This window comes from Lissotriton vulgaris, chromosome 4_1, assembly GCF_964263255.1.
Source record: "Lissotriton vulgaris chromosome 4_1, aLisVul1.2, whole genome shotgun sequence".
Classification (NCBI taxonomy): domain Eukaryota; kingdom Metazoa; phylum Chordata; class Amphibia; order Caudata; family Salamandridae; genus Lissotriton; species Lissotriton vulgaris.
In genome coordinates this window covers 639,737,907-639,760,043 of record NC_141691.1, presented here as the reverse complement: position 1 = coordinate 639,760,043, position 22,137 = coordinate 639,737,907, and the positions used below count along the sequence as shown (strand labels likewise).

Genomic DNA, 22,137 nt, shown 5'->3' with positions numbered 1-22,137 from the left:
ACTTACAGCTTATCTCTTCTTTGTTTCTGCTATATTTAGCCTCACAACATAGAGACATTAATGGTGCAGTCATGGTAAGAGGTTTACTATGAACGGCCCACAACTACACAAAGTGGTCTAAAAGTGTAATTTCAGGAATTTCACGTCACAAGCTTAATAAGAAATTCTTGAAAACGCCAGAATAATTAAAATTCTGCCCATGGCTAGAATTAATCACAGGTTAAAGGAAAGAGCCACGCCCAATCTGTATGTAGCACATCAAACAGAACAAACAATCAAACTCTTTACCATGCTCACACTACCCACCCACCAACTCACCATTGCCTTCTTCCACTCCTAATGGTAGATCTTGCGTTCTGACCCCTAACTCCTGCCTCCAAATACTACACACCAAGGCTCGAGTCGGGGTACCACGCGGGTGGACGGCGTCCCCACACTTATTTTACAGGGTGGACGCCGTCCCTCCTGCTAAACAGCTGGACTTCACCTTTTTGGCCTCTCCGGGACGAGATCGGAGCCACCTTTCGTGACGTCACTTCCTGACGTGACATCACTTCCGGTGACAGCGTCCCCCCACTTCTTTTTTTAGGACTTATGCCCTGCTACACACTTGCTTATTTCTCATTCGACCTGAATACCTGTAAGCACAGATGATTGGCTCATGCCATTATTGTGTAAATCACAACCTCTTTCTGAGCATTATCCACCACCTCCAGCATAATTTGCAGATGTCAACAAATAAGTTTCCATGTCAAATGGAACAAATGTTACTTAAAAAGCAACAAATATATTGCCACTGTTAGACTCCTCACAATTGTTAACTAGCTACATGTTAGTCAATAATTGATGTACACCGGGGTTAAACAGTTCTAGTGAGACTAAAATTTGCGCCAGGCAGTATTAATGAGTTAAGATTACAAAACCATGGAATACTGCTACAGAATGTGCACATTACACCACATAATTTGCTGCTTCTTCTGAGATAATTTAGGCAACCCTGCTTCCCATGTGGTCTTTCATCGCCTCCACTGAGTGCACCCGATTACACAGAGGATATTTGCCTCAATATAAACTGCTCTCATTCCATCACTCCAGGTTAACAATGTTATGTTAAAACTTGCATTCAGGTTGAAAATCACCTTCGCTCATTTAAATAAAAGTAAGCAATTTAATAATTGTGGTTACTTACTGTTCTGATCACATGACTTAGCGTTGACTCTGAGATGTTAGGCTGCAAAGATAAAGAAAACAGTTATCGTAAATAAACATAAGTTGTTACAACCCAACAAAAAGCTACCTACTAAAAAGTTACCAAACTATATGAGCAGCGGCCACATGATACCCACAGGTGTAGCGCCCCCCCCCCCCCCCCCCCCCCGCCCCCTTCTCGAGACAGCAACGCACGTTCATCCTACATGGAAGCCCTCGGGCATCTAAGAGTTACCTGCAGTTCCGTCGGGTAATGAAAACACTGAATAAACACACAGTGGTGTTGTGCGTCAGAGCTTCAACTTGACCGATAGCAATATTAACGATTATGAGGAAAGCAAAACATTTAGAGCCAGAAACACTGGATTCAAAGATCCCAAGATCAAAGGAGCGCGCGCGCCCTCAGACCCTCGCATCCAAAACAAAGCGCGCCCTGTGCTCCGCGCGCGCAGAGAGGCCCGCGCGCGCACCAGCTGCCAGGTTCCCGCTTCCCAGGCCCTGCAAGATGCGTATCACTCCCTGACCGGGGAGGACGCGGTCACTGGAACAACACCCACCACAGAGAAACGAGGGTCGGCGGGTCTCGCGCCTGCTCCCAGAAAGTAAGACGACTGCGAGGCTCTCCAGAGAGAGGCAAGAAGGAACAGGAGCCACGTGTGCGCCTTCTCTGACTACCTCTCCCCCCCCCCCCCTGCCTACTATCGCTGTGCCAACGGCGCGCGCTGATATGAGCACAGGCAGCACCTGTACCCAAGTCACCTGGCACATCCTCGTGGCGTTAGGTCCCTGTGGGCACCTGGGCATTCTCTCTTGAGCTGGAGCGCTGTCAGAGGGGTCACATGAAAGTCAGACAGACCGAGAGACTCAGACACCCGTACACTCACACTCTCTCTCTCTCTCGGCTGGGCATCGGCATCCTCTCTGGCCATCTGCATGGCCGGAACCAAGGTTACTGGCGCAAGTTCAAGTTTAATGTTATCGTGATTTTGATAAGGCGCTGCTCTGGAGGGGGTGAAATCACGTACGCCCAAGGCCTAGAGAACTGCCTCGGAAATTAGAGCGTGTTGAACCGGCTGGAAGGCGGCTAACATCCTGCTGTGAGCAGGAACTCCAAAGGGTACAAGTGGCTTTTTTAGGAGAGGCAAACTCCCCTGGATCATTCCAGTGTAAAAGAACAAAGCAAGAGGCAGTACGTGCGAAACAATAAGCAGAACGAAGAATGAACGCAAGAAAACCCTCCAAAGTTAAAATATGGCGCACTGAAGAAATGCGTTACTTCCTTTACACGAGTCCAAGAGATTCTATTATGTTCACCTTTTCAAAATATTCATTTAAAAACCCGTTCATATCATGGCTTTATAGAACAACTAGGACAAAGCCCATGCCCCAAAACATCTCTCTCTCTTGAGGGGCTCTGTGTTTTTGATGTTCTAAACGCCCACCAATGACATGTGACACATGGCAGTTCATGAGGTCGCATCCTGGCAGGGCCTAATCAGCCCTTCCATTTTTCCGATGCCGGTAAATTGCGTACCATCAACATTGGGTAATAGTAACACAACTGCAAATTACAGCACGTATAAATAGCAGAAGTGCAGGATTAAGAGCTCTATATAAAACACGTTAATATTACTTAAAATGGACACTGCCTTCTCGAAAGTTTAGTTTAAGATAACGGTGCATTATCCAGGTTTTGGAACTGCAGGTGCATTTTGTGAGTGTGTTGGGATAGGCTAGAGTCAGCATCCCATACTCCGCACATGGCCTTCAGTGGCTGTATGAAGGCAAGTAGCATTCTTCTAAAAAGACACAAAGTCAATTTATTTCAAGTTTCTTCCAAATTCTAAGAACTGGAAATTATCTATTAGTGCCAAAGGAAGAAAAAAAAACATTCACTGCTATTTTTTCAAATGAACCGATAATAAAACACACATGGCTACATTCCTCCTAACAGCGTGGGCAAGATATGAACATGAGATCCACCCACATGGTCACCATGTCCTCCCACCACGACTCTTTACATTTTGGGGTATCAACTGTGGCCCGGAATTTATCTGCCTACCACTGGATGGGAACAACTACATTTTATGCAAGGGGTTCTTATGAAAGACAGTTAGTATTAAGCAATTTAGGGGACCTATATTTTCAAACACGTGCTCTGCTCCTGACAAGGAATAAACATCAAGGAAAGAACATTGTGTTTGCAAAACTTCCATTCAGTGACGTTATACTTACTCTGAATCTACCAGAACTTAGAGTTATATTTTACCTTATTCTTTGTGCAAGAGGGACCTTAGACAGTTGGGCCAGGTTGCATGGACCAACCATGTGCTTTGATGCAAGGATTCATCTTCCTAGCGCTAGCATCAGTTTTAAGGAGCCCTCGACCAGTAAATGAGCATTTGCTCGATTGAGCTTTCCATCAGGAAACGTTTTTATTTACATTTTAAAATAAAAGCTTTATACACCATGTCTACTGGGAACAGTCAGAGTGTCTTCAGATGTGGTCTGCATTTATTATATAAAGGCAGCGGACGAGGATAAATAAAAAGGAAAATCTACATTTCAATATTAGTAAGAAGAAAAATGTCATGTTTTGGGAACATATGTTCCACATTTTCTAACTCTAGACCCCACTGGAATAATGAGATTCTGGATGGATTACTGTGGCACCGGGACCAGTAATGCAATCTGTTGTTATTTGTGCTGGGAAAAAAAACTCCCCCCTCACTACTCGTCTCACAGACGTTCCGAGACATTTTTAAAGAAAGGTAATGGAAGCAGATGCCTCTGACCAGTCTAGAAACATAAAAAACGACCCTTTATTCGCCCATACAATTACTTAAGACAGGCAATGTATCTAGGATAAACATTGATTTCGAATCACACTTAGGAAAACAAAAAACGTTGGAAGGAAGTGGAACTCCAGAGATTTTAATACTCAATTCCTTAAGTCACTCCCTCATCGACTTTGCTGGTAAAATTATTTTGTTTCTTTACAACCAGAATTTAAAGAGTTCTTTGAAAGTGCTTTTCCTATGGTAGTGCACACACTAGAACCATACTGAAAATTATGTTGCATGGCTCGTAACCAGGCTGTCACTTAGCCTCTCAAAGTTCTAAAAATAAAGGGTGCTATGGGATAATATCTGGATTTAGGATCTCTCAGGATTTTCAGGAAGTGCCATAATACTTTCAAGGAACAAAAAATTGTAAAGCGCTCTGATATCCTTTGGGATCAAGTTCGTGCTATATAAACTTTATAAATAAACTGACACTGACAAAATGTCATGGTTTAGCCCACCAAGGTCATGGATCGAGGGACACACCCCAAATTGTTGCAGGTTCCTTTTAATAATCCAGTGGTCCAAAAGATAGACAACATTTCTTTGGTTTTGATAGCACCGTACTGACCCAAAATAAACATTAGGCCATGAGTGGGCAGGTGACCTTCATGCAGGAGGCAGGTCAGCGGAGGCACAGAGTCTTTGATGTTGTGAAGATAAATGTATTCAATTGGTGAATAAACAGCAAGCACAGAACTTTAAGTGTGGTTCTAACCAACAGTTTTTGGGTCGTTATTTTCTTGAGCTGTGAATCCACTGAGATAAATGTTCAAGACTTAAAGTCACCTAAGATAACACAAAACAACTCTGTATACACCATAAAACGTGTGTGTGTGTTGGGAGGGGGGTGGGGGGCAGAACTCTCAGAGTTTTACCTCATGAAGTTCCATGAAAATGCTGAGATTCTGTGGCGTTCCGCCCACAGCGAAGCCCACCTCCAGGGTGTTTATACAATCAAAGTTTGCCCCATCTGACTGTTTTTTCTATCCTTTCTTACTAAGACAGTTCCGCGAGGCCTTCTCTGGCTCTGAGACTTTCTAACTTTTATACTGGAGAAGCATGATGTATCATGCCGGTTCTCTCTCACATGTGACAATCCAGAATCCCTAGCTGTGGAAGGCACTGTTCTGACAGAAACACTCCCTGTTTTACCAGGCAGAAAGTAAATGTCTTTGCCTGCAGCAGGTCCCAGCAGCAACCAGAGCCTGGACACATCTGCCCACCAGCACCCGTGAATCATACTGAAGTTTTTGGGCTTTTCACACCTACCCGCTCCAGAGAGATGCTGGGCAGAGATAGTCTCTGGGCCATCTTCCCACTATGGTAGTGGGTGCTGGCGGACTCACCCAGGGACATGGTGCTGGACCCAATCACAGGCACCTTCTCTTCAGCCGCTCCTATGGGCAGCCTCCTGGAGTGGCGGAAGCAGTCATAGATGATGGACAGGAGGGAGTCCGACCAGAAAGGCGCAGAAGGGACGGGTGGCAGGAGACAGGGAGCCCAGACTGGTGATGGGCTGTAGCCTGGCCAGGCTGGCTAAGAGCAATGGCAGCACAATGGATCAGTCCGCAGCAGGCTGACAAAACTCTTCGTATAGTCATTCCACAAGCCCTCAGCCGGGTAAGCACTGTCCATGTGTCTCATCTTGCTCTCCGAGTCCATCACAGCCTGGCCGCCCTACTCATTGCTCTCAGTCACCCACTGCTACCCCTAGCCCTCAGCAGCAGCAACCCTTGCAGCATATAGGGAGGGCAGTGCAGCAGGGGTGCACACGCTATTCCAGGTGCCATACGGATAGCTGTCTTACCCGCTTCCTTGTAACTGTCCTCTGGTGCATGCACATACCGGCCTCCTGAAGGTGGCTGTTAATAGTGCTAGTGCCAGGCAGCCCCACCCCAGCTGCTACCTTTGCTCTGATTGGCTGACTGGTGCCAATACGTGCTGCAGCTATGGGAGTTGATGCGGCAAGGGCTGCAATTATTCGCAAACACGTGTACTGAAACTAGGGGAGGGTTCTGGTAAACTGCTATGTTGCAGTTGGGAGAGTTTTTATCGAACTGTGTGCTCCAAGCGGAGCACAGAGTGGCCAAACTCAGCGAACTGCACCGGCAGAGCATAGTTTACCACCCACCCCTACAGAAAACTACACTAAAGCAAAAGATAAATTCTGGCCAACCTCAAAAATACTAAAAAGAATGGGCACAAATTGTAATTGTAAACATGGTGACTGCTGCATATTTGACTACAACTACTGATACATACATATTTAGATGAACCAATCGAATTTTTGTTTCTGCGCATGTTTGTGCACAGAACCCCTATTAGTCAGAACCGTAGTACAGCATTCCAAGAAGAAGGGGTGGCAATATTTCACACACAGCAGATAATTCCTGTGGAACTGCCTCCATTACATGTTCACCAGCAGCAGATATCTTTGAGTGTCATTGCATTGACACCTATGCTCTGTTAAACATGTGCAAAACTAATGGCGAATTAACACATATTTTGGCTTATCTTCAACATGGCTCTTGCAGCAACCCTCTAAATAAATAAGCATTTACACGTGTTAAACAGTAATGGTATTAGCACTTCCGGCGGTATCACAGGGGTGCCACCCGGATGTTGTTTATTTATTTATTTATAATGAGACAGCCACAAGCTGGTTCTTTGACTTGAGGCGGATCTGAACCAGGACGTACAGTTGTTTTTAGTTTCTCTGTAGTATGGCAACATTGTTTTTCAAGCAGCGAACTCCCTGTTAATTGTTACAAATTGTTCACTTTTTCCTGCAATAGATCCCTAGTTGATACCAAGTAGTTACTTCATCTTTGGCTATCGTTTGTTTATGTTTGCCATGTTTTGATGTTTACAGTCTATTTGTGTCAGACTATATTCAAGAAGGCTTAAGGCGTGAGAGCCACACACGAACAAGTAATAATTTACTATTCATCTAATACAGACGTGGAATGTCCAGGGCTCAACCCCAAGACATTGGGCGCTCATTTGCAGCCACAAAAATGTAGCCTACAGGGAAGTTATTCTGTTGCAGAACAAAAGGTTAATTGCTGCCTTGGCATGAATCCCTAATCCTACTGTCCAGTAGTGTTCTCTTCTATGACTTGCAGACACACATGTGCACAGGGACATCATTTTTTTTTTCATTTTAAAAAAAAATCTTTTTATTAACAGCTTAAAGCAAGTGATGGTCAACACAATTTTGCAATATAATTGTTACAGTGCACCATGAAGAACACAAAGCTGACAGTTCACGGTCCATTTTAGACTGAGTACCTTTAGCCTATCCGAAACCAATCATATTTCCGTCTCCCCGACTACAAGTTGAGGTTGGGGGGGTTCACAGAACACAGGGAGGGCTTAAGGAATTTGGGGGTCCTCAGCCACACCTATTTTGGGGGCCTCTGTTACCAAGAACTTTGCCTTTATGATCATTTTTCAGCTAAATCAGGTCCATTGATTATTCCTTAAAAGTTAAGCAACAGTAAAAGGAAGAAGAAAAATGATAGGTGATTGCTTATTAAAAATCAGCACCCCTGCCGTTTATCATCCCACCTTTTTTCGAGTTGCTCTTGAACTGCCTTGATCCACATACAGCACTATAGCACACAGATTGGCTTGGAGGTGGGCGATGCGAGAGCCCCGTACGAGGTTGTGCTATACTTGCCAACATTCTATTACCTAGAGCCGTACAGGTAGCCATTACAGCTTGACTATTCAGTATTATTAATAGGGTTCCCTGTCCTGACCAAATAACAAGGGGTCCCCTTGAAAGGTGGGGCCCTGGGCCAGAGCCCACTTTGCCCTTTCCTTAAAACGTCTCTGCGAAGTACATGCCCAGTGCTCTATGCCCCGGGTTCAGACTCCTCCTGAAAACAGGGTACAGTCAAACAAGGGTAGTGAAGGCCTCGTCATAAGCATTGCGATGTTATGTTATGTTAATTTCGATTTATATAGCGCCAAATCACCGACAGGTCTCTTAGCGCTTGCTTTGGGAACCCGTCCTGGCTTTCCCTGCGAGATAACCCCTATTGGGCATCCCCAAGGTGAAGACCATGCATCCCAATGCGGTGGGGCTGTAGTGGAGATTAATCAAGCTATTGCCCAGAGTTGCAGTGTGTGAACCCATGATTCGAGTAGGCACGGAGGCGAGAATTATCGAGTCCGTGGACATTTTGAGCTCAAGACCCTGCCGCGTCGGGAATTGAACCCTGGTCCCCGGTCTGACCTCTGCATCATGGTCTGCCTCCTCTAACCAGTGATCGACTGTTAAGTTTCATCTTCAAGGCTCCAGCAAGGAAGACAACCGATCTTGAAAATAAACCGAGCCCTGCATCATCAAAAACAGATTTTCAACCTTTTCTTTGATTACTCTTGACCAGTCACGCTGGTGATTTATTCTGGGCACCAATAGCATGACGCCCTCCGGTGGTCAGTTCAGCTTCTCCTTAACATTCTTGCCTGATTCAAAGATGTCCATGCATGACCTCGTTGCCAAGGAACTGCAAGTTTCCCGGTTCCATCGAACATTGTTCAATATATTAAAGCCTTCTCTCCCCCATTCCTCATTCGCTACGTCAGACAGTCACTGGTGCTTTCCACAAGTGATGGTGGGAAGCCCATGTTGACCAGATTATCTAAATGTTCTTCCTTCCAAGGTCAAACTGCTGCAGCAAAACAACTCCGTACATGCACAAGAAAATGTGAACACATTACATATACCAGTTCTCTGCACTTACAATTCAAAGTGGCTTGCCATGTGCCTTAGGCAATGGGCTTAGTACGCAGTATAAGTGACTACACTTGAGAATCCATGAGTGCACACAAAACAGATATTTAAAAAGCCATTCTCAGTATCCGCGCATGTCATTTTTTTTGCAGGGGTATCAAACTGAAGTGAGGTCCTTCAAAAGAGGGAGACTTACTTCACATTTCAAAATATGTCTTGCAAAGAAAGAGGCAGATCCAGTATCTGATGCATCTAGAGGATTGATAATTGTTAACTGCCTTGTCATTAATAAAGATATGCTAGCTCTGCTTTAAAAGCTATAAAATATATGTTGCTTCACGGAGGTGGTCCATCAGAGAAAGGGGGGAGGGGGTTGTAGGAATAATGCCCCCTTACCATGGGCCTGTTAGCAGCAATTCCCGTGCTGTGGAAAGCATTTAGTAGTTGGCCATAGACTTGCCCTCTTGCTTCTAATTTTCCCATAGGATTTGACGGCCCATTTTTTCCACAGAATACATCGGTTGAAACTTGCTTTATATTGATTTGATATTGTAATGAGACAGGTGTAATTTTATATTTCATATTTGTTACTGTTTTTGTTATCGATTGTTTCATTTACTTTCAACATCACTCCTATAGAAAACAAGCAAGCTTCGCACTAAAGGTAATATTTCAACAAAGTAAAAATATTGCAGTCACAAAAAAGAAAAGAATAGTCATAAAATGCACAACGACTGCCATCGGATTATGGAGTGATACCCACATGCCCTTTTGGTTGTTTCAAGTAAGAACACCCTCCTGACATTTACAAGTCATTTTAAGATTGATTTCCATATTATTTCAGATCACATGAGAGAGGTGGAAATACATAGTCACAGGGTATCTGGCTCGGCGAGACAAAGGCAGAGCCATAGAAGAAATACCAAAACAAAATAACGACAGAAAGAAGGATGAATGGAAGAAGAAGGGAGGAAGTGCAGTAGGGAAGATTAAACTAATGTCAGAAAGGAGTGTGGTAGCAAAAAAAAAAAAAAGAAGTAAGGGAGTGAATGCAACTGAACTACTAACCAGGCATACATAAAGAGAAACAAGACAGCAACATAGCAAAAACACAAAGAAATTAAATGCAATAAACAAAAGAAATAATGGCAGAGAGTTAGGGAAAAAGAAGGGATAATTTAATAGAAAACCCTCCCTTTCTGAAAGGGTGATGGACCTGCCGTATGAAACCACAGATATACTTTATGGGTGTTAATGAAGTGGTGGATGGAATTATGCTGGCCGTCTTGACTGTACAGTGCGGCTCAATCATACTAAACATTAATCACACGAAGATACTAACGCTGGAGCAATTCCAGAACCTTTCATTACCTTCCTCATAAAATATCTTGTGCCATCAAGCTCATTTTTCGGCTTTCAAGTGTCGGTTTCTAGTACAGACAAGTGTTAACTTCTAAAGAACACATTACAAAACATCTCTTATTGTAGACACCTCGGAAAACAGAAGAAAACTCAACTGCTGAAAGCAAAATAAACTACTGCTCAGAACCACTGTCAGACATGGGTAAACCTTGACTCCTGTCTAGTTGAAAAATGAGTGTAACCGCACTCAATTCTTTCTAAGCCACGACCACGCAAGGCCACCTGGGGAATTAAATGAGGTGGAACCATGACAAGGCCAACCTACAAAGACAAGCAGGTCGCCTTGTAAATTCCTTCTTAATTAAATCATAACCACATCATGACATGTGCGATGTTTAACTTGACAGTGATGTAGTGTCTATCCAGAACTGGTTGCAATTATTTACAGAAATTAAAATTACTTGCAAGGGGAGAGGGCCCGTCAACTCTTCTTTTCTACTCTTGTTTAAACATATTTAGGACATTAGCAGATGTCTGTCCGTGTTCTCTAAATGCCCAATCTGTGAGGAAATGGTGTCAGCAGCCCGCTTTCCTCCCTAAATATCTAATTTTGGTGTCACTCATGGCCCAATTTGATCTATCACCTCTCCAGTTCAACCTGTAGTATGTATAGAAAAACAAAACAAATAGAAAACCATTTCTGAGAACTCAAATAATCGAAAATCAATTTAGTGGATGGAATTTAGTAAGCAGCCATCCACATATGTGGCCTAACGCTATGAAAGGTGCATTTTGAAGCTAAAGTTTGGTGGCTCAGTGGCGTACTGCATCCACTACAGGAATCAGTTTCAGCTCTTGGTCACAGGTTCGATTCTTAACATGTTCACTGTTCATCCTTCTGAGGTTGAAAAAATGAGTACCAATGAGTTGGGTAGTAATAAACTTTTTTAAATTTAGTGCCAAAATGCCCCAAGGGATCGTTGTACAATTTTCAAAACACGTTATTTTAAAGGAATGGAAAGTTGGCATGGATTTAGGTAGGATTTTCATCACCCACCAAATGTAAATTTCCACTCCCTATTTCTCTGCAAATGAAGTCCTGTGTTATGATTTTCATACTAATGGTGTGTCCCACTGACAGTGAGTGACACCACATGTAGCATTGCTGCATCATGCCACTGCCCCTGGGGCCAGGAGTGAAACAGGACAGAAAGTGTCTGCAAAGGTAAGAAATCTATGAAAGAGAAAGACAGGGACCATGTCTGCACACTGCTTAGGTGTTGTAGCTGTTAAGGGCAGTGATGCAATTCAGAGCACCACGGATGAACTGAAGCACACCAGACTCAAAGCCCACCCAACAACATCAAGCAAAGTCAGAAATGTATGGGGAACTATGTATTCATACTTATCCTTGATACCAAATGTCAACAAGGCACAACTCTTGGCGAAGCCAATAAGTCTTGCCTTTTAGACCTTCTGACAAAACCAACTTCGCCAAAGTGCTAATAAAAATGAAAGCATACGGAGAGCATATATGGCAATGGAGGGTCGGCTAATGTAGTGAGAAAGCCCCATCAGAGGGTGGGTGGACAGCCAGAAGCAATGGAGGGGGACTGGGCAGGTGGAAGCAGCAACGGAGAGTGAGTGAGGAGAAAGCAACAAAGACAAGAGAGGGTTTTTTGAGGAATTAAGCCTCAACAGAGGGAGGGTGCGCAGGGACTAAATGGTAAGAGAGAGAGGGTGGGTAGGTACTAAGCAGTAAAGTAGACCGTGTGGGCAACGGAGGAATGTTTGGTAGGTACTATTCGGCAACAGATTTTTAGTGACAACGAAGGGAGAGAAGGCAGACACTAAACGGCAACAGAAGGAGGATGGACAGTCACGGAGCGGCCAAAGGAGGATGGGTGTGCGCCACTAAGCGGAAATGGATGACAGGCATCACCAGGTGGCAACGAGGGGTAGGTGGGCTGAAGAGACAGTGGAGGGCAGGTGCGAATCAACAATGGATCAGTAAGTGGCAACATAACACTACATGGAAAATAGGGGACAGGTTAACAGGTGCAAAGCTCTAGTTTATTAAGCTGCAACAGTGGGGAGGTGGGTGGGAGACTATGACGCATCAGAGGGCGGGTGGCAGATACTAAGTGTCAATGGTGGGTGGGTGTATTCTAGGCTGGTACTACGCAGCAGTGGATACTAAGAAGCAGATGGCGGGTGGACGAGCACAAGCTGCAATAAAGGGAGGTTTGGTGGGCACTAAGTGGGAGGGGGGAAGTTGGGTCTTTAGTAAATGGCAATAGAGGGAGGGGGATTGCCAGTAAGTGGCAATGGTCTGCTAAGCAACAATAGCAATGGAGGAAGGGGAGTGGGTGGACACTAAGCAATAACTGCAATGGAGGGAGAGCAAGGTGAGAGGACATTAAGCAGCAGCGCCAATGGAAGAAGGGTGGGCGGGGTAAAGCAGCAGTGGCACTTGAAAAAGTGTGTGTGGGTTAAAATCAATAACATCAACTGTGGGAGAATGGGTGGGAAAACGGAACAATGGCAATGAAGGGAACGGGGGAGAGTTGGTATGAATGAAGCAACAATGGAGGGAGGAGAAGGTGGATGGACACTAGGAAGAAGCAGCAATGGATGGAGAGCGGGAAGATAGCAGCAATGGACGGACGAAAGACTGGGTGGACGCTAAACAACAGCAACGATGTAGGAAGGATAGGTGGAGAAAAGCAACTGTGGCAAAGCTAGGAGGGTGGTTGGGAAGAAAGCAATAGTGGCAGTGGAGTTAAGGGTGGGAAGGGAAAAACAACAGAAGCAACAGAAGAAGGGTGGGTAGGAAAAAAGCAACAAAGGCGCTGGACAGAATGATGCACTAAGCAACAGCGGGAATGGATGAGGGTGAGTGGCTAAAAAGCAACAGCATCAATAGAGGGACAGTTGGCGTGGAAAAAGTAACACTAGCACCAGAGGGAATGGAAGGAGGGTATGTGGGGAAAATCAACAACAGCAATGGAGGGAACAGAGGAGGGGTGGATGCACAGTAAGTAACCACAACAACTGAGGGAGGGTGAATGGGGAAAAATCAACAGAAGTAATGAAGGGGGAATGGAGAAAGGCAACACTGGCATTGAGGGAGGGTGGGTGGGGAAACTGGTACAGTGACAACCAAGAAAGGGTGATCAAGCAAAAAGCAACAACAGCATCGGAGGGAGTGTGGGTGGCTGGGAAGAAGCTTAAGGGAGGGAGGGGGGAAAAAGCATACTAACAAGAGAAATGTATGTGGATAAAAACACAAGGGTGGGGAGCGGGCAGATCGAAGCAGCATGGAGGGAGGGGTGGTGGAGAAGGATAACGGCATGGAGCGTGGGAGTAGGGACAGCAAAACATGAGAAAGGAAACAATTTGGAGCACTGACCAAGGAATAAGACTCAAACAGCCAAAGACAGACAGAAAACAAATGCACTGTCACAGAGGGCTTCACGAAAAAGAAAAAAATGGTTCCATAAAAGCATATATTGGTGAAAACAAAGAAAGAGCAGACCAGAGAGTTGGTAAACACTGGCTATGCTGCATGGAAGGGACAAACACGAGCTGCATGAGCTGAAACAAATAAAGTCAGCAAGAGGGAAAGCAGGCAAATGTGAGTGACAAAACGCAAACTCAATGGTAAACATTGGGTAAAATGAATTCTTAGGTAAGCTTTCAGGATGTCTCCAATATGTCATTACAACCAGACATCGACTTAAAAAGCACTTTCTACACTGTGAAAACAGTGACTCGTCTTCCTAAATCTTGGGTAAAAACAAAAGCTACAAGCTTTCCTAACACTTCTAATCTTCAGGCGGCTTGATTATGCTAACAGCCTATACCATGGAACCCCCAGTTTCATCATGCACGAAATACGACTCATCCACAATGCTGGCACAAGACTCCTTCTTGGCCTTCACCACTGAGAAAGCAAAAGACACACAATTGATGGACGGAATGCAGAACAAATCAAAACATTCAACCCAGTCAAGAGATGTGGGTTAAATCCATCATTCTTTTGTTCACCGTGCCAGCCTAGTTTATACCTGGCCATATGCAAATCAGTCTTGACCCTGTGCCTCATGGCAACAGTCCAGCCCGAACTGCCAAGCCAGGTCCTCCCGGGACAGGAAACAAGCATCCTAGGACCGGTTTCAGGGTTTCACCCTTCATTAGCCAGGATAGCTTGATTCCAGCGGCACAGTGAGCCTAGGACCTACGTCTGGGCATACCTGGCACACTTAGTGCGAGAAAGCAAAAGACACACAATTGATGCAAAGAATGCGGAACAAATCAACACCTTCTCCCCAGTCAAGAGATCTGGGTTAAATCCATCATTCTTTTGCTCACCATGCCACCCCACTGACCCAGTTTAGTCCTGGCCATATGCAAATCAGTCTTGACCCCGTGCCTCATGAGAACAGTCCAGCCCGAACTGCCAAGCCAGGTCCTCCCTGGACCGACAACAACAATCCTAGGAACGGTTTCGGGGTTTCACCCCTCATCAGCCAAGATAGCTTGATTCCAGTGACACAGTGAGCCCAGGACCAACGTCTGGGCATACCTGGTACACTGGGTGCGAGAAAGCAAAAGACGCGCAATTGGGGTGAATGTATGACATTGTTCTGAATTCTGTCCATCTATTGTTCTTTTTACATTTGTCACCCCGAGTGGGACGGTATGCCCAGACGTGTGTCCCATGCTCTCCATGCCACTGGAGTCAAGCTATCCTGGCTGATGAGGGCTGAAGGGCTAAGGGCTGAAAGCCCGAAACTGGTCCCTTTGGGCTCTGGGTCAAGATTGATTTGCATATACCTGGGTCCAAACTGGTATGGCATAGTGAGCAAGAAAACAATGGATTTAGGTTCAGATCAATGTACTGGGGAGATTGTATGACATTGTTCTGCATTCTGTCCCTCTATTGTTCTTTTTCACCACTGAGAAAGCATGACTGCTTCCCTGCAATCATTACACTGACTATCTACAGCTAAGAGAGCAATGTCCAAGGCACTCTGCATTGTCCACAGAGCATCCTAGGGAAAAGTACCAATATACCTACAAGTTAAATTAAAGCAATACAAATAAAATAGAACAATGCACGACAGGCTTGCAGCATGGATCATCATACCACATTAGTTCCTCTTTCTCTATTCAAGCCACCAAGCTCTGGAACTCACCACCAGCCAAGATGTGATGTATTCAGGAGTATATACTCTTGAAAAAGAGATGAAAACATGGCTATTTCCAAGGTAACTACATCATCTTTCAACCCTGGTATAGGGCCCAGAATAACAATTGCACATTCACATTCACATGCACATGCACTGTACAGGCCACAGATATGCAACAGCCCAACTAGCACACTACTTAAGCTATGAGGGGCTAACCTATGTCTATCCTGGGTAGTAAACAGTAATGTCAATTCATTTATATAACCCTCTTGGCTCACAATAATACTGATGCCAAAACACAGACAGTCAACTGTAGTTTCTAGAGGCTGAAAAAATGATCTTATCCTTCTTGACACTCTTGCACTCACATAAGATAAAACTGCTATGGGTCATTTCCATCACCCATCAAAGTGTCATTCCAAAGATATAAACCATCAACCACCAACTGAGCAGGCATGAAAGAACTGAAGAGAACTGCCACATACCTATGGTCAACAACAAACAAGCATTAGAAATGCAATAGGTCTCGCAGCATTAGAGTTAGTGCTTTTAGAATTGTTTATAGGTTTTTTGTTGTAAATCTTTTGCATTTTATTTTTTTGTAGGCAATGCAAAAGAATTACAAATCAAAAAAGCAATAAGCAAATGTAAAAGCTTTAACTAAAAATCCTGCGAGACCTATTGCACTGTGTGAGGGTGAGGTGTTGAGGGTGAGTGAGGGTGGGGGTGAGTGAGGAGTTGAGGGTGAGGGTGAGAGAGTGTTATTGTGAGTTAGGGTGAGGGGTTGAGGGTGGATGAGGGTGGATGAGGGTGAGGGTGAGGTGTTGAGGATGAGTGAGGATGAGTGAGGGTGAGTGAGGGGTCGAGGGTGAGTGAGGGTGAGTGAGGGTGACTGAGTGTGAGTGAGTGAGGGTGAGTCAGAGTGAGTGAGGGTGAGGTGTTGAGGGTGAGGCGTTGAGGGTGAGGTGTTGAGGGTGAGGTGTTGAGGGTGAGGTGTTGAGGGTGAGGTGTTGAGGGTGAGGTGTTGAGGGTAGGGTGTTGAGGGTAGGGTGTTGAGGGTGATTGAGTGTGAGTGAGTGAGGGTGAGGTGTTGAGGGTGAGTGAGTGAGGGTGAGGTGTGGAGAGTGAGTGAGGTTCAGGTGTTGAGGGTGAGGATTTGAGGGTGAGGGTGTGAGGTGTTGAGGGTGAGTGTTTGAGGGTGAGGGCGAGTGAAGTTGAGGGGGTGAGGTGTTGAGGGTGTGAGGGTGAGGTGTTGAGGGTGTGTTGTTGAGCGTGAGGCTGAGGTGTAGAGTGTGAGTGAGAGTAAGAGTGAGGGTGATTGAGTGTTTTAGTGTTAGTGAGGGTGAGGTATTGAGTGTGAGTGAGGGGAAGTGTGATTGTGGTATTGAGAGTTAGTGAGGGTGAGGTGTTGAGTGTTAGTGATGGTGAGGTGTTGAGTGTGAGTGAGGGTGAGTGTGAGTGAGGGGGAGGGGGAGGCGTTGAGGATGAGTGATGTGTTTAGGGTGAAGTGTTGAGGGTGTGGGTGAGGAATTGAGGGTGAGGGAGGGTGAGTGTGGGTGAATGTTTGAGGGTGAGTGATTGAGGGTGAGGTGTTGTGGCTGATTTTTTGTGGGTGAGTGAGGGTGAGATGTCGATGGTGATTGAAGGTGAGGTGTTGGGTGAGGCGTTGAGAGTGAGTGAAGTTGAGTGTTGTTGAGTGAGGATGAGTGAGGGTGAGTGAGTAGTTGCGTGTGAGGTGTTGAGGGTGGGTGAGGGTGAGTGAGGGTGATGTGTTGAGGGTGAGTTAGGGTGAGTGAGGGTGAGGGTGAGTGATGGTGAGTAAGTGTGAGGATGAGTGAGGGTGAGGGTGAGAGTTTGAGGGTGAGTGAGGGTGAGGAGTTGAGGGTGAGTGAGGGCGAGGGTGAGTGAGTGTGAGGGGTTGAGGGTGAGTGAGGGTGAGTGAGGGTGAGGCTATGGGGGCTTATCCACTCTTTAAACATTAAAATAAAAAGTCAGCACAGAAAGTACATTTTGTTAAATACTGGCACATGCATGAATGTACACAAATAATACGAGTACTCTAGGAAAGCTGCAACTGTCACAGCTTCCAAAGCGTACTCCTGGATTTGTTTGAGAATTCCAAATAAACTTTAAATATACTACTAAATTGGTTGCAAGGCTATATGAGTAAATTTGCTATTGTTGTGCAAATTGAGCCCATTGCCTTCAACAGTGAAGATGGACTTGTTGTCATCTTTAGAACAAAGAATAGAGACCGGAAGTCCACCTCATATCAAGGGTGACTCCGTACCCTAGGTTTGAAGGAGCGGCCATCTTTGAGTGGCCCGCTAACTAGTATTTTGCCTGCATGCTGTACTACAGGCAACAGAGTACCACCCACGCCAAACTATCCCATGTCTCCTGGATACAGCTGATAATCTTTCACAGCAGCACTCATATCGAGAGCATTGGCGGCAGTGCGTATGAGTGACCTTTGTGTTCGCGGTTTAGAGTTCGGCTTCTGAGGAGCACCAGGGACTTAGCCAGGACCTCCAATTGTGACAAATGCAACATAAGTGATGCCTTTGTCAGGCAAGACGTCCATCTTTGAGGCATCACCCAGCCCACCTGCCACTAGCAAGGCGTGGCTTGTGTCCGAAGATTGGTGGAAATGTAGAATGTAACCTGACCAAATACATGATGCCCCCACCTTGGTGTTGTCATCGTTGTTACAAATATCACTGAACCTAAGCATGAGTAAGTGATGGCTTGGTAAAATGGAGCCTTCTGGTCATTTTAGGCTTAATTGTTCTACCAAATGCTTGAAATGGAAATCTAAAAGTGTAGGTGCTCACTGTCCCAGAGTACCTGTTTGCTACTGAGAAGCACTGGTACTCTCATACTAAAAGTATTGCATCCCTGCTGAGAAGTGCAGGTACTCTCCCTTTCAGTACATGCGAGCAGCTGCTCAACTAAAGTACTGGTTCTACCAGACTCCTCGGATCGCTTTGCGCGTTAGAGGTCCAGGGAAAACTGCACAGCCCGAAGAAGCCTTTGTCCTGCAATACACATCTGGCACAGATAACCACTGATTGGATGGTCTGTCCGGCATAGGTTTATCCATGTGGGGACATAGTCTTTACAACAAACACACACTCACACTTTCTCTTACAATAACACTGCATTTCTGTGTTTCATGTGTGCCCATGTTAGCTCACGTGAAGTGCTGAGCTGCATAAAGGAAGTGGGGGGGGGGGGGGGGAGGGGGGCTAGAGCAAGCAGTATGCGAATCATAAGGGGCTCATCAGCAATTCTGCCAGTGCCTAAAATATATTGCAGAAACATGCCCTTTTTCTATAGTGAACCACGACATCATAATAACACATACCTTTTCTACAGTAATTCAGTCTTAAATAGTGGATAGGAAGCTGTGACAAGTCCCCTACTGCTGTGTGGTACAGAGTGAAGCTATGAGTAAGCCGACATTGACACAGGGACCAATTTGTTGTGCTTTTTTATGTGTACACAAAACTAGAAAGCCATTCTTTTGTTGAACCAGCTGAGGTTCCATGTAATGCAGACTTACCTGCATTAGTGAGGCTGCCAGGGTAAATAAACGGTGATGGTGCACGGGCATGCAGCGTGGGGGATGAATGAGGGCACGGCTAAAGATGTTGAATAAGAGCTTTACAAACCTAGTCATAATTTATTTTCTGCTGAGGATCGAATTTTCTTTATAGTAAATTTCTCTCCGCGTTTTGAGGAATAAAGCAGAAATCTGCATTTGAAAAAAGAACATGCTTTGGCTGTGAATCTTTTTCACTTGGACAAACACAGCCTGTATAACCTAATGATGCTCCATTTTGTATCTTGAGCTCTTGCAGAGGTTCTTTGCAAAGGACGTGACCTCTGAAAACACTGAGGAGATTCCCTGTCCAAATCTTAAAATATTTCACATCTGTTTTTATTTTATAAGAATGTAACTGTAGTTTAACAGGGAGAAATAGATACGTGCTTCAAAGAGGAACCCATACTCTTAACAAATATATTTGTTGAAGCCTCCCCCAATCTTTCTGTGCTGAATGTTTTTATTTTTTGTCAAGAGTTTTATACATGCTTTGTTTTTTTTTTAGGTTCAGAAATTAGGAGCGGAAAAATCATGGGAAAGGGTAAAGCTAATAAAACAAATTCTAAACTGATCATTGGAGGGTGGAACAGTAGTCAGTAGATGGATGTGTTGGCAGCAGAACTGGGTGATTTTGATGAAAACTGTTGTTAGCTAGGAGAGTAGACTTTTGAGGACTTGGGTTGGTAACTTATTGGCCGTGCTGTATTTCCGGCTCAACATTGTGGTTTCCTACTTATCTTTCTATGTCGCTGATTCAGAATGGTGTGCCAGTGTTTTATGTTCTGTAGTTAGTTCTACATGGCTCCTACTGATTGCAGACAGTACCTAAACCAATCTGATTTACAGTGCATAATAAATCAAAGAGCAGGGTGTGCTATACCAAGAAGGGCTTTGTGATTTAATGTTGCATTTTTGGCAGGAGAAGTGGCAGAGCTGGTGAAAAATGGAGAGGGAGCAGGTGAGGGGGTGTTGCAGAAGTATCTGTCACGAAACACTCGGTCAGTTAGATCACTTCTGATTTATCAAGCCTACGTAAAATTCATATGGTATTGTACATTTTTTATGTATTGAATTATAATCTTCTTAGCAAGTGAACCATGATGTTGATTGTGTGTAGGTGCTCAGAGAGACACGTGTAGATTTTCATTGAGATGAGGAGTAACATGGAGAGTGGGGGACATTTTGTATATTGGTTACTATTGGAGGATGGCAGGGCACGTTCCTGTTCTGAGGTATCACTGTTCCCACCTTCTGCTAAAGGCTTACTTCTGGAGGACTAACACAACTAATTCTCAGAACCGGACTGAAAATGGCATGTTACTGGAGAAGGGCACAGCTTTGCAACCTTCACAGCAGTTGTTGTCAGATTAGTGCGGCTTGATGCAAAGGGTTGGGTATGCCTGTCTGCGCACATATCAGGAGAGGGTGAGAATGTGTAATGTTTCAAATGTTTACTAGCCCTCTCGGTGTTCCTCCAGTTTTACAGTGTTAATGTGCGCTCGTTGTGCTCGTGTGCCCCTTGTTGGGGAGTCGGACTACAATATTAAAATACGAATTCTAAAATGTGTGGGACCAGGTGCACACTGCCCTCAGGAGGGACTCCATTACTGCCGTTAATGGGAAGAGAGAATTACTGAGTTTACGGATGCCGTGCCAGGGGGCGCCTAGGAAATCATTGCGGATCCGAGAAGCTATTTCTGCATATTTGATCTCTCGTTAAACGGTTGGTGAGAGCCCGTGCATGCCTAGGTTAGTTTTCCTTTATTCATTCTACAGTTTAGCGCTCTCTTCTCTAGCTCTGAACATTGTGTGCCGTTTGCTGTGCAGTGTGGAGCTGAATTCAGTAGTGCAGAGGGGCCCCTCCGTTTGATTCCAGTATAATCCCCTGACAGACCAGACGGCATTAATCTATGCCTTTGTCATATCTGCTTAGAGGCGAAGCTGAATGTGCAGCAGTGACGTGAGAAGGCTTTTTATGAATCAGTCAAAAAGCCATACCTATTAGTGACGTACCTCAGTATCGTTAAAAACAAGCGCTGGCAAAGTTCCTTGCCGAAAACGTGCAGGCGAGGTGCGACACGGCAGGAAGACGGAAGGAAGAGAGGGGAGGGGGAGGAGAAATGCGACACGGCGGGAGGGGGCGGGCAGGGGAGGGGGCGGAGAGGGGAGAGGTGACACGGCAGGAAGACGGAAGGAAGAGAGGGGAGGGGGAGGAGAAATGCGACACGGCGGGAGGGGGCGGAGGGGGTAAAACACGACGGACGTGCACGCGCATGTGACTTTTAAGGTCAATGCGCATGCGCATAAGCTTAATGCGCATGCGCATTGACCTTAAATTTATCGTGCACTGCAAGGAATCGCCACGATTCCTTGCAGTGTGGATAAAGAGTGGATAACTCGCTATAGTCTCGCTTGCTCGATGCGCATGCGCATCGACAGGCGAGACCTAAAAACGGTATTTAGTCCACCAGAGTAGTTCCCAACAGGATACATATCATGGCTGGTTCTTGGCATCTCACAATGACAATCAGATGTAGGTTGACAGTAACAAAGTCTATCGAAGCAGATCTCTCCACCAAATCTACCTCCAATCTACACCTGCTCTGGACCATAAACTTTAAACAAAGTAATGCACAGTGGACAACCTAGTGTACTAAGCAGCTAAGTGGAATATGAACTTAAGAAATACCATAAAGGGACTTGCTGTGGAACTGCTCAAAGATGACAGGAAACTGAAAACCATAAACGTCATGTCTATCCCTCACACTACTATATTGATCACATTGTTAAGCATGCGTTCCATAACATTTATTTATTTATTTATTGGTCACTGCATCTTAGTGAGACACACAAGGCAGACACACACACCCATGTATAATCAACACAAAGATTACACCCTTGCAACCAGAAAATGCAGTAGGCTGTACGTGCAGGCAAGAACAGTACCTCCCTCTGTAGAGGTAGTAGGCGTTATTTAATGTTGAAATACAATACAGCACAATAGTTAAGCCATTGATCTCGGTCGATCTAATGCCTTTCTTGGATTTTGGGAGGGCAGAGAAGGCATGAAACATTTGTGATTGGAGAAAATATTTGGTGGCAAACACAGTTTCAATAATCAAGCTTCTTCATTTTCAAAAGTCGAAAATCACAAACCAAAAATAGAGCTACCAA

General features: G+C 45.1%; 1 protein-coding gene across 6 annotated transcripts in view; it reads right to left on the bottom strand.

Moving 5' to 3' along the window:
• Nucleotides 1-22,137, bottom strand: part of TNS3 (tensin 3) — an 838,360-nt gene that overhangs the window by 356,133 nt on the left and 460,090 nt on the right. For 5 of the 6 annotated variants that reach the window (XM_086964904.1, XM_086964903.1, XM_086964909.1 and 2 more), the window contains exon 5: nucleotides 1,190-1,231. In XM_086964904.1, the coding sequence (XP_086821030.1) occupies nucleotides 1,190-1,231 (42 nt within the window). Of the gene's footprint in view, nucleotides 1-1,189; nucleotides 1,232-1,968; nucleotides 2,137-22,137 lie in introns of those variants that run through there. The other variant, XM_086964905.1, reaches the window with a different exon arrangement.